Source organism: Chiloscyllium plagiosum, chromosome 27 (genome assembly GCF_004010195.1).
Source record: "Chiloscyllium plagiosum isolate BGI_BamShark_2017 chromosome 27, ASM401019v2, whole genome shotgun sequence".
In the NCBI taxonomy this organism is placed as follows: Eukaryota; Metazoa; Chordata; class Chondrichthyes; order Orectolobiformes; family Hemiscylliidae; genus Chiloscyllium; species Chiloscyllium plagiosum.
The window spans coordinates 16,850,025-16,866,681 of record NC_057736.1 but is presented as its reverse complement, the minus strand read 5'-3'; the positions used below and the strand labels follow the sequence as shown (position 1 = coordinate 16,866,681).

Below are 16,657 nucleotides of genomic sequence, written 5' to 3'. Positions count from 1 at the left end.
CTTGATTGGTCAAATTACGTGACTTTAAGCAAAACAGTTTATTTTTGCACCACAGTTAAAATACACATAAAAGAAAAGAAAAGAATTGGCTTAATTGTAACTATTGAAATGCTTACCAAAATGTGTTAACTGCTAATTAATTGTTCCAATATGGTAGCATCACAAACACGCCGATGGCAAAGGCAAATTCAGTCAAATAGATTCTTACGTGCAAGAAGAAAACACAGCTTTTAGCTGTGACAGGATTTAAGAGCTTCCACATCCAGCTTCAAGACCCCAGCAACTACAAAAAGCTAAAACTAAAATTCCTGGTTCTGTGGGAGCTTGACCCCATCCATTCAAACTGCTTCTATTGTTCCAACTTCTAAGAAAAACTAAAGGTCACACAGACTTTATTTTATTGGCTTTGCAGCAGCACGCTCAACATGTCTGACTCAACTTTTCTTCATAAAGAAAACCAAAATACACTTATTAAAGCCATTGTATCATCACAGGACTGTCTGTTAATTTTACAGGCAATGGGACCCACATAACTGTGTCTGAAGAAAATACTGAAGAATGCATTGAGTGGAGTCCAGCTCTGACTACAGTTGCTGTTACTACAGAGGACTTAAACAGGAAAGATGGAGAAGAGATCTCTGGTGAGTTCAATGAGCCTTTTCTGAGCTCCAGTTAAACAGAAACCTCTGTCAGAAAGTTGGAACTTCGAGCTGGCATGCAGTTACCTGTAGCCTATGTAATTATGCAAATACTTTGTTCTTTAAAATTAAAATTCAGTACAATAAAATATTTAACAACTTTTTCTGTTTATATGTCCCAGTGAAGAAGAACAATTCTTGGAAGAGGATAAACCAACCGTGGTTAACCAAGAAAGTTTAGAATTAAATTGTAAAAAAATTAGCATTAAATGTGGTTAAGATTACTGGCAAGTCAGAGGTTTGGGAAAGATTTAAAAACAAACAAAGCATGACTTTTTTTAAAAAGTAGAGGAAGAGAATAAAGTTTGAGGGTAAATTGGAGAATGGAACTAACAAATGGCAAAAGAGTTGAATAAATAGTTCACATCAGTTTTCACAGGACAAGACCTAGTATTCCAAAAATATTAATAAAAGGCAAAAGAGGAAGAGGAAGCAAATACAATAATTATCACTAGAGAAATGATACTCATGAAATGATAGGTGCAAAAGGCTGATGTGTCGTTGAGACCTAGTTAGTTATGTTTGAGGATAATAAAGGAAGTAAGTGGCTATAGACATAGTGGATGCACTGATACTAATCTGCATATGCTTGGGTTCTCAAATTCCCAGAGGATTGGAAAACTGCTAAAGTAACACCCTTCAAGAAGGAAAGAGGAACTGATAATAAACTGCTAACAATAGGCCCAGCTAGTCAAACATTTGTCATTGGGAAAGTGTTAGTCTGTTATAACGAATGTAAGAAAACTCTTAGAAATCTATAAAATAATCAAACAAAGTCAACATGACTTAATGAAGGGAAAATCATGCCTGACAAACTTATTAAATATTGAACGCTTTTTAGAAATTATCACTTAATAATAGAAGAGCCCATGTTGTTGAAGGTAGTATATTAGCATGGATAAGGAATTGGCCATCTATTAGAAAACACAAAATTGGGATGCGGGGAACATTTTCAGAATGTCAAGGGCCACAGTAATCCATGCTGGGCTACAATTATTTACAATATATGTTAACGACTTGAATGAGGAGAGTGGATATACCGTAGTTAAGTGCGTCCATTACGCCTAATTCCCTTATTGATTACAAATCAGTCTACCTCAGCCTTGAATGTATGTAACAACACTAAAATAAGTGGAAAGGCAAGTGGCAATTATGTCAGCTTACAGAGGGATATAGACAGGAACTTTGCAGGTAAATAGGAAAATGTGAAGTCATGGATTTTGTCAGAAAGCATAATTCATGCAAAGTAGGAGCAGAAGTCAATTCAGGCTTTGAGTGTGCTCCACTATTTAATGCAGTCATGACAGATCTCATCTTTGCGTCAACTCCACTTGCCTACCCATGTTCCATAATGCTTTAACCCATTTCTTCTGAAAAATCAGTCTTATCTCCTTTGAGATGGACCAAATATTCCTTAAATGGAGCTAAACTATAGAAAACTATGACACAGCAAATTTGGGATTCCTTGTGCACGAAAAAGAGCATCCAACTTCTCTGGGAACTAAAGGAGGCAAATGGAGTATTGGCCATTATTAATAGCAATGATGTACAAAGATAGGAAAACCTTGGTAAAACTATATAAGCCACACCTAGAACGCTGTGAACAATTTTGTTCACCTTGGTTTTATTAATAGGGGCTGGAGAACTATGTACCTTTTGGGGGAAGTATATGAACACATTAGAGACGGTACAGAAGCATTTTGCAGGAGTGGTTTCAGGGATGCAAAATTTCCGTTATGCAACAAGATTAAAGGAGTTGGGAAAATAGCTATGAGGAAATTTGAAAGAGGTTTTAAAAATCATGCGTGGATGATGGGGAGGAACAATTCCTGCTTTAAAATGGTAGAGAATTAATAGACACAGATTTAAAATGTTTTGCAAAGGGAATAAATGTGATGAGAGAAAAATCATCTTCACACCGCGAATAGAGTACGGAGTGCACTGCCTGGAAGTTTGATTGAGACAGTTTGGAGGGATTTGGATGATTATTTGGACAGAAAATTGGCACTAGGAAATACATGCTTGAAGACCCTGTATTGACACAAAGCATCTCTGTGATTGCTTGAGTTATCTAAGGAATGATATCCTGGCAGTGGAGGCATTCCAGAGAAGCTTCACAAGTTTGATCCCTGGAATGGGGAGATTTTCTTAGAAGGAAAGATTGAGTAGGTTGAACCTCACTTGAGTTTAGTAGAATACGACGTGACTTCTTTGAATGAGTCTTAGAGGGACTTGGCAGCTAGATGTAAGATGTTCCCATTATGGAAGAGTCTAGAGTCAGGTGGCATAATCTGAGTGCAGGATTGCCCATTAAAGCCAGATAAGGAACAATTTCTTGAGAGTTGTGAATCTATGGAGTTCTTTACCCCAGAGACCCATCACAGTTGGGTTAAAACTGCTCAAGGTGGATGGTAATTTTCTATCAGTAAGGGAACAGGGGACTCCGTGGGAAAGCAATGAAAGCGGTTTTGAGGCACAATAGGCAGTGAGGTCTTTGAATGGTGGAGCAGACTTGACCAAATCACTAATTCTGCTTCTGCATTTTTTGGTCGGTCTGTAAGATGTTGCTTCACTGTGCCATACAAATTAAATAAACTACTACTGAGTCATGTAGGTGAGGAATTCTTGCATTCCGATTCTGCTCATCTCAGCTGTAGTTCACCTTCAGGAGTGATTAAAATCATCTTGGCCTGTTACTGGAAAGTTAAAGGATGTTACCAGCCATGTGGACTTGTGATGAACATATTTCTGGATTTCACTAAATTTATGAAGTTCACCAGTCAACCAAAATTATGGAATAGCACAGAACAGTGGACATACTGTTGAGCACTGGTGATTGAAAGCAGGAATTTTATTTTAAAAGTTTCCCTGTGTAAGAGTGATATTCTGTGTTAAGTTGAAATGCGTTATCTTCAAAGGAAGAAGTTGTTTTGCGCTGAACTATAATTCATGATTCAGTGTAGGCGGAACCAAGTTGCATTAAAACCAATAGGTCTAAAGACATGCTTTGGTAACCGAGTTGAATTGTTAACAGAACTGCAGTTTAAATGGTTCACCTTTTTCAGGTTGTAGTTCTGAATCACAAAATATTTTAAGTGTTTTGCTGCAGTGATATTTGTGTATACATAACATGTAATTTTCTTAGCAAGTCAGACAGCATCTATGGAGAAGAGTTTAAAAGTTTGAGTGCAGTGCTACTTCAGAACTCTGAAAAAGCGTCTTATTGGACTTGAAGTAATAGCTCTTTCTATTTTTGCCATGGGACTTGCTGAGTTTCTTAGCAATTTCTCCTCTTACTCTAAGTTTCCAGCATACACAGTGTTTTGCTTTTATTTATGTAATATTTTAACATTGTAATAAGCCTTTGATCAATGAGCAAAAGTATTTTGCACTTTAAGGACCACTAATCTTTTTATATTTAATGTTTTGCAAGTTTCCCCTTTTCTTCATCTCCCCACTGCTAAGTGCACCTGTACGGATAGAAATGAGCAGAACTGGGTACTGCAGATGCTGGAAATCAGAGTATAGATTAGAGTGGTGCTGGAAAAGCACAGCACGTCAGGCAGCATCCGAGGAGCAGGAAAATTGCCGTTTCGGTCAAAAGCCCTTGGGGTCAAATTAAACTCTTGCTTTTTTTTTGAAAGAATAATCCAGCCACATTTGCTGTCGGACTTAGGTCAGAAATGTTTACTTAGAGAACCACTGGAATAGAAGGGAACGTACAAACAGTTGGTCTGGCACTGCTAGGTGCTGACCTTCTCAAATCAATAACGTAATGTTGTACTGTCTATCCTGTAACAAGCAGAGGTTTTGTCTGATTTGTATATGCTTAGATGAGTTGATGTCAGAGAGCATTGGGTTCAAGTTCCACTCTCATGAAAGCCTGATTTAAGCTTACGATTTCAGTGCATACTGAATGAGGATACCAACAGAGGTGATTTTGAAAGCAACATTAAATTGAAGCCCCATTTTACTTGTTAATGAAAATTCATTGGATCCCATGGCAGTAAATAGACAAGAGCAGTACACTCTCCTAGTATCCTGTCCAGCATTTTCCCCTCAGGTGTGACCACCAGGTTAATGTCATTCATTGCACTTGTATGTCAGATCTTGCTGTGCACAAATTGGCTGCTAGATTTGCCTGCAAAACCAAAGTATGCTAACTGTATCCATGATGAATTTACTACACTTCCTTTCCCTCTGGATCTCTTTAACCTCCACTAAATATCTACATATATTCAGCAAAGCATCCGGACACCATTGAGTAACCTGGTTCCCAATGAGATCTAGTATAACCTGGACCATTTCATGATGTGTATTCTCATACAACACTTTACTTCATTACTGTTCTGCCAATCAGGTCTTCCTGTTCCACAGGGCATTGTATATATTCTTCAGTTAGTGGGAGTATATATGGAGTACCTGTGGGCATTTTTAAATCATCCTCACATAGTAATCTATTTTCAGCCTCCCCTCGACCTACAAGGATCACGCATGGTTATCGGGTGTTACCCTGTGTCGCCTGATAATAATTAGATCAGTCATCATGCTTTCCCCATTATTGTGACACACCGTAGTCATATTTACTGTTACAGAAAGTCCTTTCCTGTAAAGGTCCTGTCTTGGTTTGCTGTCATCAGCACCATATAGCCACTGCATTCATCACACCATGATGTGTGCTTGTGGTTGGACTTCAATCATTCGCTCTTGTCCCTTGTGTTTGTACCACCCTGTTCCATATGCCATTCATGACAGCCAACACTGTAATCCAAATAAATCGTTTTCCCAATTGTGCAAATTTTGCAATAAAGATAATTTCACAGCAGTTACTCCTCTTTAGTTAACACACCTGTGTTTCTAATTGAACAAATTTCTCGGCTATTTTTCTAAGCCCACTCCTGTCTCCCTTTCCCACTCAGGCAGAGTTTGTTTTTCGTCCACTCTTTTTCCTTTTCTTCGGAGGTCTGCTGAACATATGTGGCTAAGTTTCTTGACCTGTTTAGGTGCAGTCAGAGCCACAGCTTGAACAAGCTTCTCTCATCCTGATATGTGGTATTGGTGGCAGTTATACTGTGCCCCGCTGGACTTTAGTTGGTTAACATGATATAATCCCTGTATCTCAAAGTTTTTGGTGTACTGAGGGCTTGGCTTTTGCTATCACTAAGTGGGACCTGCGCACCACGGAGTCTGGAAAGTCCTAGGTTGGAGATGTTAAAACATCACTCGTTGCCCTGTCTGTGTGTCACTAGGCTTGGCTTCCATCCCTGCCATCTGCTCGGTGATTTTATGAATGCCAATTAATATTTAATTTTGTGGTAGTGTGAAAACCACCTGTGTCCATTAAAAACTTGATGAGCCAGCCTTCATAGAACATAGAAAAGTACAGCACAGAACAGGCCCTTTGACCCACGATGTTGTGCCAAGTTTTAATCCTAATGTAAAATATAGTAACTTAACCTACACAACCCTCAACTCACTGCTATCCATGTGCATGTCCAGCAGTCACTTAAATGTCCCCAATGTCTCTGCTTCCACCACCACAGCTGGCAACGCATTTCATGCATTCACAACTCTCTGCGTAAAGAGCCTATTGTGGGCGGCACGGTGGCACAGTGGTTAGCACTGCTGCCTCACAGCGCCAGAGACCCGGGTTCAATTCCCGCCTCAGGCGACTGACTGTGTGGAGTTTGCACATTCTCCCCGTGTCTGCGTGGGTTTCCTCTGGGTGCTCCGGTTTCCTCCCGCAGTCCAAAGATGTGCAGGTCAGGTGAATTGGCCATGCTAAATTGTCCGTAGTGTTAGGTAAGGGGTAAATGTAGGGGTATGGGTGGTTTGCGCTTCGGCGGGTCGGTGTGGACTTGTTGAGCCGAAGGGCCTGTTTCCACACTGTAAAGTAATCTAATCTAATCTAATCTCTGACGTCTCCTTTATACCTTGCTCCTCATATCTTCAAACTATGACTCCTCGTACCAGTCAATCCTGCCCTGTGGAAAAGTCTCTGGTTATTGACTCTATCTATGCCACTCATTATTTTGTATACCTCGATCAGGTCCCCTCTCTTCCTCCTTCTCTCCAGAGAGAGAAGTCCGAGCTTATTCAACCTCTCTTCACAAGGCAAGCCCTGCAGTCCAGGCAGCATCCTGGTAAACCTTTTTTGCACCCTCTCCAAAGCCTCTGTATCTTTCCTGTACTAGGGCGACCAGAACTGGACACAGTATTCCAAGTGTGGTCTCACCAGGGACTTGTAGAGCTGCAGCAAAACCTCGTGGCTCTTAAACTCGATCCCCCTATTAATGAAAGCCAAAACAACCCTTGCTTTCTTAACAATCCTATCCACTTGGGTGGTAACTTTTGAGGGATCTATGTACTTGCACACCCAGATCCCTCTGTTCCTCCACACTGCCAAGTGTGTACAGGGAGGTCTTCCCACACAGTCCCATTGGCTTGAGGCCTGACACTCACATGTGGGGACTTTGACCCTTTGGTTCTGCTTGGTTCATCAATGTCAAGGAGCCTTCAAGAGGCAATGGGACAGCTACCTGTATGGAGATGGCCAACCATGAGCAAAATGTTCTGCACCTCCACAGTTAAAACACTTCTGGCTGTGGCTGCAATCCCAAAGACAGGTGAGGGTGTCCCCCTTTTTCTGCCTATAATTCTTCCCGTATTTCATTTTTACTCGTTCCATTTTTCTCTGCCGTTTTTCTTGTCCTCAACTTCTTTCGTCCAAGACCTGACCATCAACCAAATCATCCGCACCTTGTGGATGATGTCTGAGGGGTTGAATCTTTTGCACACCTTTCTACCTCCTCTGGCATGGGACACCAGGGTGCACCACATCTTACTGAGCATGTCAGGCCAGTTCATTCTCTAAATATCCCCAATCCATGTCTTTCTCGTCACAGTACTGTCCTCTGTCAGAGAGTGCGGACAAAACCTCATTGGCTAAATAACAGACTTTAAAGCCGATGTCTCCTGGCATTTGTCTGCGGTTTGGCCCCTATTTTCAGTTTGAGCTTGATGAAGGACCTTACTAGTTGACTGTAAATCCTTACACTTTGCCTCCATCATTTGGGCCTTTTCCTGTCCCTGTCTCCTTATGAGCCCTTTCCTTTGCTATCTAGCCTTTTCAGACTGGTTTTGAAAACAGTCAAACGAACCACTTAGACTTGGTTTTGTTCCTCAGTTTTCTAATTTTCCTCTTTTAAAATTTCAGATTTAATTTTCATTTTGCCGCGAGACTGGAGGTTTAAAATTAGCACGTCTCGTTACCTCTGTTTCCATTTCAAACTATATTTTCCGTGTACACATAACAAATCGAAACTGCCTCCTTCTCTTCTGGGTGCGCACTGTACCGTATTCTAGCTTTATCCCAGAGTGTCTGTGCTGCCAATCCTTGATCAATGAAATCTGACCCATTACAGAAATCAACCCACTGTGGCCATTTCTTACCAAGATAATGCTTAAACACTGTTTCTCACACTGGCTGACTGCTTGCTTTGATCTCTGTTCAGGTGTTAGGTTCTTTTCCTGAAGTTTCAGGCACAGGATGTAATTGCAACACCAACTTCTACAAACCGTTAAAGTTTATTAAAGCCTGTACAAGCTAGGTGACCTCCTTTGACCCTCCTCACAGGCGTGCGAAGTCAAGTCAAAAGAGGTCTTGAACAAAGAAAACACCTCCCCTTTCTGCAGGTCATTTGGTAATGCTTACAGATACTCTGGCCACTCCCCTCATAACTACATTAACCCAGGTGCAATGGTCAGATTAGGTCATCCTCTGAGATAATGTAAATGCCCTAATCCCGGGGAAATGCTATGCAAATGACTTCCTGATGCACTGATCCCCCAAGACAATGTAGGTGTGATATGCTTCAGTATCGGAGGATGATCACGCAAATGAATTTTATTGACTGGGGATGGCTATGAAAGCATTTCTGAATGGCACGGTGGCTCAGTGGTTAGCACTGCTGCCTCTCAGTGCTAGTACAGTTTAACCCTTTAACATTACATTAATGTCCAGAGAGAGTCAAATTTAATTTTCTAACATTACATAGGCTGCAGTCAGCAGACTTCAAAACTCCTGCTGTCATGTTTGGTGTAGATTGTCAGAGAGCCCTGGGTCCACATTTATCAACCCTGTCTGTTACTGCTTCAAAACATTTCGGGTTAATTTTGATGTTTCTCTGTGAGGTTTATGAAAGTTTGTAATGTAGGAAATGAAGTTTGAATTCTTATTTCACAAATACTGTCGGTTTTGTTCTCTAACATACTCTCTGAATCTACATTCCGGAGTTGATGGAATATCTGGCTTCTAAAGAGGTTTTATTTCTTGTTGCAGAAGACACCCTGGCCTTCTGGAAAGGAATAGCGGATGTGGGTCTGCTGGGAGAAGTTGTTACTAACATTCAGAAGGAGCTGATGGAGATGTTGGCAGGTGTTCAGCAGAGGATGTGTCAGACTCCATTACAAATCACAGGTAGGTAGGGGAACATCTGGCTGTATTTTGTATTTGGGTATTGGCTGTCAAATGTTTCCGTGAAGTTGATTATCTGCTCTCTGTCTGGTGACTGTTCACTTGAAGATCTTGCAGACTCGAGTCTGAGAAGTTTATGTTGTGATGCCCCTACTGTAATGCTGTCTACACTGGACTCTCCACCTCCACTTTTGAAACACCTCCGTTTCGCAAAGGACCTACTGTCCATATCCTACTGAACAAATCCAGCTTACCAACCATTCTCATTGGCCTTCCTGGACTCTGCCTCAAATTTCAATCTGTACCCTCATCTTTAATGTCTTTGTGGATTCCTTTCCCCATCCCTAACTTTCCACGCCCATATCAAATTCCTTCTGTTCCCTAAATACTAGAGTGTTCTCTTGCTAAACTCCTTTGCTTCCTCTCCACCTTTCCTTCACCACCCATGGCTTTATCTTCATTTGTCTCTGTGCAATCTCTCAGATTTTCTCTCTAACATCCTCCGTCTCTAGCAGTTCTATCCTTTCAGATCATCTTTAAATGCGTTTCTTTGACTGGAGGCCTGTGACCAACGGTGTGCCACAAGGATCGGTGCTAGGTCAACCGCTTTTTGTCATTGACATAAATGATTTGGATGTGGGCATAGGAGCTTTAGTTAGTAAGTTTGCAAATGACACCAAATTGGAGGTATAATGGACAGCGAAGAAGGTTACCTCAGAGTACAATTGGATCTTGATCAGATGGACCAATGGGCTGAGGAGTGGCAGATAGAATTTAATTTAGATAAATGCAAGGTGTTGTATTTTGGAAAGACAAATCATAGCAGGGCTTATACACCTTAATGGTACGGTCCTGGGAACTGTTGCTGAACAAAGAGACCTTGGAGTGCAGGTTCATAGCTCCTAGAAAGTGGAGTCGCAGGTAGATAGGATAGTGAAGAAGGTGTTTGGAATGCTTTCCTTTATTGGACAGAGCATCAAGTATAGGAGTTGGATGGTCATGTTGTGGCTGCACAGGACATTGGTTAGGCCACTTTGAGAATATTGTTTGCAGTTCTGGTCTCCCTCCTACTGGAAGGATGTTGTGAAACATGAAAGGGTTCAGAAAAGATTTACAAGGATTTTGCCGGGGTTGGAGGATTTGAGCTATAGGGAGAGGCTGAATAGGCTGGGGCTGTTTTCTCTGGAGTGTCGGAGGCTAAGGGGTGACCTTATAGAGGTTTATAAAATCATGAGGGGCATGGATAGAGTAAATAGACAAGGTCTTTTCCCTTGGGTGGGGGTGTCCAGAACTAGAGTGCGTGGGTTAAGGGTGAGAACGGAAAGAATTGAAAGGAACCTAAGGGACAACTTTTTCACGCATAGGGTGGTGCATGTGTGGAATGGGCTGCCAGAGGAAGTGGTGGAGGCTGGTACAATTGCAACATTTAAAAAGCATCTGGATAGATATATGAATAGGAAGGGTTTAGAGGGATATGGGCCAAGTGTTGGCACATGGGACTAGATTAGGTTAGGATATCTGGTCAGCATGGATGAGTTAGACCGAAGGGTCTCTTTCTATGCTGCACATCTCTATAAACTCCTGACTTTATGACCAAACCTTTGGTCATCTCCCCAAATCCCTTCTTAGACTTTGTGGCAAGTTTCCTCATAATCTTGATGAAGTTTTCACGTACAAATGCTTTTGCATGTCAGTTACTTTTGTTATCTGATTAATTAATTTCTGTTTCTTTCCACCACCACCATCACCCGCTTTACTGCAGTATTCTTCAGGCTGCTGCAGATGAACTATCTAGTGCCCTTGAGACTTGCCAACACTGCCCCCAATGATCAGGCAATACAGACTAATTGACAAGTGTGCACGTCTTGTTTTCTCAGTTTGTTTTTGAGTTCCTGGAAGTTTGCACAGGGCTGCTTTTGGCATTCCCATTCGTGATTTTTAGAACCTAAATAACCTAGAATGATCTAAGCGTATCAATGGAGGAACAGGAGTGGGCCATTTAGCCCTTGAAATGTGTTCCAAAGTTTAATGAGATCATAGCTGATCTATAAATTTGAACATGAAGATTGTGGTGTAATGCTTGTCACGAGGAGAATAATCCAGAGACTCGGCTCATGTCATATCCTACTGTGACCGTGGGTGGAAATTAAAACATCAGTTGATGTTTTCCTGGAAAAAAAAGTCTGGAATTAAACTTCTCAATATTGGTGCTATAAAGCTGCTATCAGTTGTAAAAGGTCATCTGATTCATTAATGCCCTTTAGGAAAGGAAATCTGCTATTCTTGCATGTCCAGCATCTGTCTCCAGATCCACAACAATGAACCGTTCTCTGAAATGACCCAACAAGCCATTCAGTTCAGGACGTAATTAAGGATGAGCAAGCCAATGCTGACTTTGTTCGCAACATCCACAACAAAAAGAATAATGATTCTACACTGTTAATTATTGATAAAGCTGTAGTTGTTACATTATTAATGTGGGAAAAAAAAGTAACCAGAATTCTATTCTTGATTATTATCATCACTGCCTGAATTATTGGCGAGAATATCAACCTTCCTTGTGATATCCTCCACCATAAATTAGCCTGTTGACAGAATCTTTATTTGCCCATTAATGAACACTGTTGTGAGGTACTGGATGATTGCAGGGTAAACCCAGCAATGGTTTGTGATTTTAGGATGCTTAGTTGGACAAGCGGGCTGATGGGTATGTGATCAGTAATGCCTATTCTGGATTGGAGATATTGCAAATATCTGTGCTTTCCTTTCAGATGCTGCTGTCCTGAACAATATGGCTCATACTTTTGGCCTGCTGGAGACTGTGAAGAAGGTTTTGGACAAAAGGAAGAGTCAGACTGATCAAAGCCAAGAACAAATTCATAATGACCTTGCAGGTAAGTTGTCTCAACCCCTTCTCTGTGTGAAGGTGACAGGTCACCCAGAACACTGGCTCCAGGGCCAAAGAAGCAGGTATATTTCTTTGCCAGCCCAGTTGTGAGATCTGCCAGATGTCTTTGAGGATTAAGGTGAGATGGCTATCACTCCAGGAAAGTACCTGTTCATTATTCAGCTCCTCCCACAATTCAGATATCCATTTAATCCAGATAGTGATATATACTGCCAATTAAAAATTGATCTCAGGCTCTTGTTTTAATCAGTAATAGGCATTCCTGTTCTTGCAGGTAGGGGTTCAGTTGGCTGAATTATGATGGAGTGACACCATCAATGCCGATTCATTTCTTGTGTTGGCTGAAGTCGCCCTAAAGGCCTCACCTTAATGCTGCCCCTCACCTGAGGCATAGTGACTCTCAATCTGAGCTCATCACTAACATCACACTAATGAGAGTGCGGTCTATGGTCCTCTGGGACTATGCAACTTTCACCAATTATTGAGGTGCATAGAGGTATTAAGCTTTTCTTAATAGTTGCATTCCTGTTACTGATAGAAGCCTGTTGCCTTCAGATGAACTTGTCTTGTTTGCTGCTGTTGGAAACCCTATATAAAGAATGTGGAATCTGGGTGCCCTCCATTCGAATCCCTTTGTAAGGCAACTTCTGAGTCCTTTATCTCAATAGTCTTGATGGCCTATAAAATTCAGCATCTGTTGTTAAGGTAGCTACATAGTGGGTTTGGTTGTGTCATTTTTTATTTTTGTTGTGTACTTTGCCTGGAATTTTATATTGATGTCTATCATTAATAAAAATTTCTACCTTATTCTCAAACTCAGATCATGTTGTGAAATTCAAGGTCTACTGTAATTTTCTAGTTGTATATCTAGTTTGTGCCTTCTGTTAGAATTAGACTGGGTACCAATTTGTTAATGTTTGGGACTCTGTAAAGTTCCTGACATTTCACTAACTGTCAATGGAACATCTTCATAGTGCAACAAAAAGTTTTATATATTCACTTTCATTTGTGCAATAAACCATCTCAACGCTTCACAGGTATGATTACAAGCCAAATTTGGCACTCAGCTGGATAAGTAACCAAAAACTTGAAAAGAGGTAGATTTTAAGGATCATCTAAGTGGAGAGTGTGTGGCCAAAGTGGGCAGACTTATGGAGGGTATTCCAGCACTTGAGGCCTAGGCAGCTGTTGGTGTTGTGTAAAGAGCCAGAACTGTGAGAACCCAGAGATCTTGGAGGAGATTAAGAGACAGCAAGAGATAATGGATGCTGAAGTTGTGGATAGAGGGGCAAGAGTTGTCTGGTAGAAATCAATACCATTCATTTTTAAATTTGTAAATGATTGCACTGATGGAGTTTATTTTTATTCCGTAATGCTCGTAACTTTTCATTGTCTTCCCTTAAAGAGCCATGTATGTACATGCCATGTAATCTTTAATATTGATTACTTTTCATTCCTTATAATTCTACATGTACTAAGGAGTGTAACACAAACATATGAAGTTATCATTGTTAATGTTAGAAATTAAGTAGCTTGCCCTTTCATTTTCTTGCCCCTCTCTAATTTTCTCCACTTTCCAACAACAGAACTAGAACGTCAGCTGGAAGAGCAGAGGAGACGAGCCAAGGAGCAGAAACTGAAAAACCAAACTCTGCAAAACGTAGTGCTGATGCCGATTGCTACTCCCAAACCCAACAAGCGCCCCCGACTGCAGCGACCTGCCTCCGCCACTATTCTCACCCCAACCACACCTGTCCAAACACCCCAGTTCACCGTCATTTCACCTATTGCTATCACTCCAATAGGAACAAACTTCTCTGTCGCCAATGTCACAACCATGCCTATGGCCATTGGCCAACAGTCCAGTCCTGTCACCGTACACACGTTGTCAGGTGGGTCCCAGCTCTTCACCAGGTATGCTGGCGTGGTCACTGCAGCCAAGACGACTGCCTCTGACACAGTCACCATTCATCCTGCCTCCAGCCTTGCCCTACTGAGCACAGCTGCCATCCAAGATAGCAACACCATCACGACCATGGCAGGCATGAACATGGGCCCTGTAGAACTGGTCACCGTGGACTCTGGTCTTGTATCTGTCGTTCAGAGTCACAGTGTTGACCATTCAACGGCAGAATCACAAACTGTGATTGAGATTCACCCTGGGCCAGAGATGGACTCGGACCCAGATGGTACAGCAGAAGCAGAGTGTGATGACAAGGTGCCGGACACGGACAACGAAACCCAAATACAAGCCATCGAAGTTGTGACCCAGGAGGAACAGCAGAATGAGCGAAATGAGAAAAATTAATTATAAACTTGAGTTATTGAAGTATTTGCTTGGCTGTATCTGAATGTACTGTTACCAAAACATAGTTATGTGTAAAAGATATGAATTTCACCCTGAGGATTTTTTAAAAGAAGGAATGCAATATTATTATGCATTCTATACGCTGTGGTCCGCCTGTTCAACTGGACCCCCAACCTTGGATCAGAATTTACTCCAGTTTGCCTTGTTTTGCAAGCTGCTAACAGCCAAAAAAATGTTTGGGTAGCATGTTAGCATCTTGACCTTAGCAATCTCGCATTGTCTGTCGCCTTTCCTGCCCAGAATAAGTTGTAAAGAGGATGCACGCTCAGGTTCATTGATGTATGTAAATAAAAGTTAAATACCTGACCCACATCCTTCCAGTTAGTCACCACGTATTAACCAACACTGGGTGGATTGATTCAGTTTTAATTAACCTGAGGCTGATGATAACATTCAATTTTGATTTCTGTCCCTGGAAGAGATGAGGGTATTCTTGCAGTGTGAAACAAAGCAAAAGCATAAAAGAATGGTTGGTGGTGACAAAATCAACTATGTTAATAACAATGCTGCATTGGGTACTTGGAAACAGTTCTGGGAGGCAATCACTACACCAATAGATTAGCAAAAAACAACTGCAGCTGCTGTAAGTCTGAAGTAAAAGTACAAAATTGCTGGAAGTGCACAGCAAAATATGTCAGCATCTGAAAAATCAAAACACAATTCTGCATCTTATAACTTTAAAAAAAAATTCACTTGTAAAGCATTTACCTGTCTTCTCTTTTCAGATGCTGCCAAACTTTGCTGTGTGCTTTTATTTTCACTCTTGTGTAACCCTTGTATATCCTTGCCAAAATTTGAACAAGCCTCATTTGTGTAAGGGCAGCTTCAGTGTCTCCTTTCCAATGATGTTTTCAAAAGTTTCTTAATGTGAGCCTGTAATGTTTTCATTTGCTTCTTATTATGAATCCACACTATGTACATTTTTTTACTAAACCAACAAAAATGCATAGCATTCCTGTATAACAATTAAATGCATGTGACGGAAGATGGTTGAAAATATTCAAATTCTTTTTGTGTCATGTCTGAGACTACTTTTTTTAAAATTACTCTTTCACCCTGCACTCTTGGTAGATGGATAACAAAACCTAATTTAACATTGGTGAAAAGATTTCAGATTCTGATAAAAGGCCATTAGATAAGGCTACAGCAAGGATTGCTGCAACTGGGATGCCTCTGAACTTGGAGGTGGTGCAGAGTATTGTGGCTTTGCTGTGTGCTGCTCCTAGCTGGAAAGTGTATTCAAGCCTGTACAGTTCTTCTAGATCACGCTAACTTGTGAAAATTACTTTGAGTTCACATAGAAAAGAATGAAAGAAACAAAATGCTGGAAACAGGTAAGTCCGCCTCTGTGCAGAGAAACCGTTAACATTTAAAGTCAATTACTTTTCATCAAGACAGAGTTTGACTTGTCTCAGCCTATTTCCTTGTGGTAATAAAATACATTTATATAGTGCCTTTAATGAAGTAGAACACCAGGCTTTTCACAACCTGATCAGGTAATGACAAAGCCAAAGAAAAACAGCTGATTGAAGTTTAATCAAAGAAGTTTTGAATATAAATTACAAGTCTTCCAAATTATATAGTATTACACTTCAAAAATACTTCTTTGGCTCTAATGTGGTGTGTGACATGCTATAGTTATGCATGATGTTATATGTATTTGCATCTTTATATTTGAGAGAGGAGGAAGAACTGGAAAGTCTGCAGATTTAGTGAAGGAATCCCATAGCTTAGCATCTAGTGTCTGGCTCCTAGGAATAAATAAAAGAATTTGATGTGCAAAATGTCAAAATTAGAGGAAGCAAATAGGCCCTCGCAGAAAAAGTTTGCTTTCCATAAATGGTTTATAAATCTCCCAAATATAGGTAATGAGTTTGGGAAGTGAAAGATATTTAGAGTCACAGGTACAGCATGGAAACAGACTCTTTGATCCCATTTGGCAGCATTAGCCCATATCCCTCTAGACACTTGCTATTCATGTACCCATCCAGATGCCTTTTAATTGTACTAGCTGTCTCCACTTTCTCTGGCAGTTCATACTTTTCATGTACCACCCTCTGTGAAAAAGTTGCTGCTTAGGTCCCTTTTAAATCCTTTTTCTCTCTCTCTCATTCCCCCCCCCCCCCACCCCTTTCGATGCCTTCTAGTTTTCGTCTCCCTTATGCTGGGAAAAAGACCATGGCTATTCACCCTATCTATGCCCCTCG

The 16,657-nt window shown here is 41.0% G+C and overlaps 1 protein-coding gene across 1 annotated transcript in view; it reads left to right on the top strand.

Moving 5' to 3' along the window:
- The window catches only part of LOC122563597 (glucocorticoid modulatory element-binding protein 1-like), a 44,341-nt gene extending 28,906 nt beyond the window's left edge, over positions 1-15,435 (top strand). The window contains exons 6-9 of the mRNA XM_043717524.1: positions 516-641; positions 9,040-9,177; positions 11,946-12,068; positions 13,669-15,435. Of these exons, the coding sequence (XP_043573459.1) occupies positions 516-641; positions 9,040-9,177; positions 11,946-12,068; positions 13,669-14,390 (1,109 nt within the window). The 3' untranslated portion in view covers positions 14,391-15,435. The remainder of the gene's footprint in view (positions 1-515; positions 642-9,039; positions 9,178-11,945; positions 12,069-13,668) is intronic.
- Positions 15,436-16,657: the final 1,222 nt, after the last annotated feature.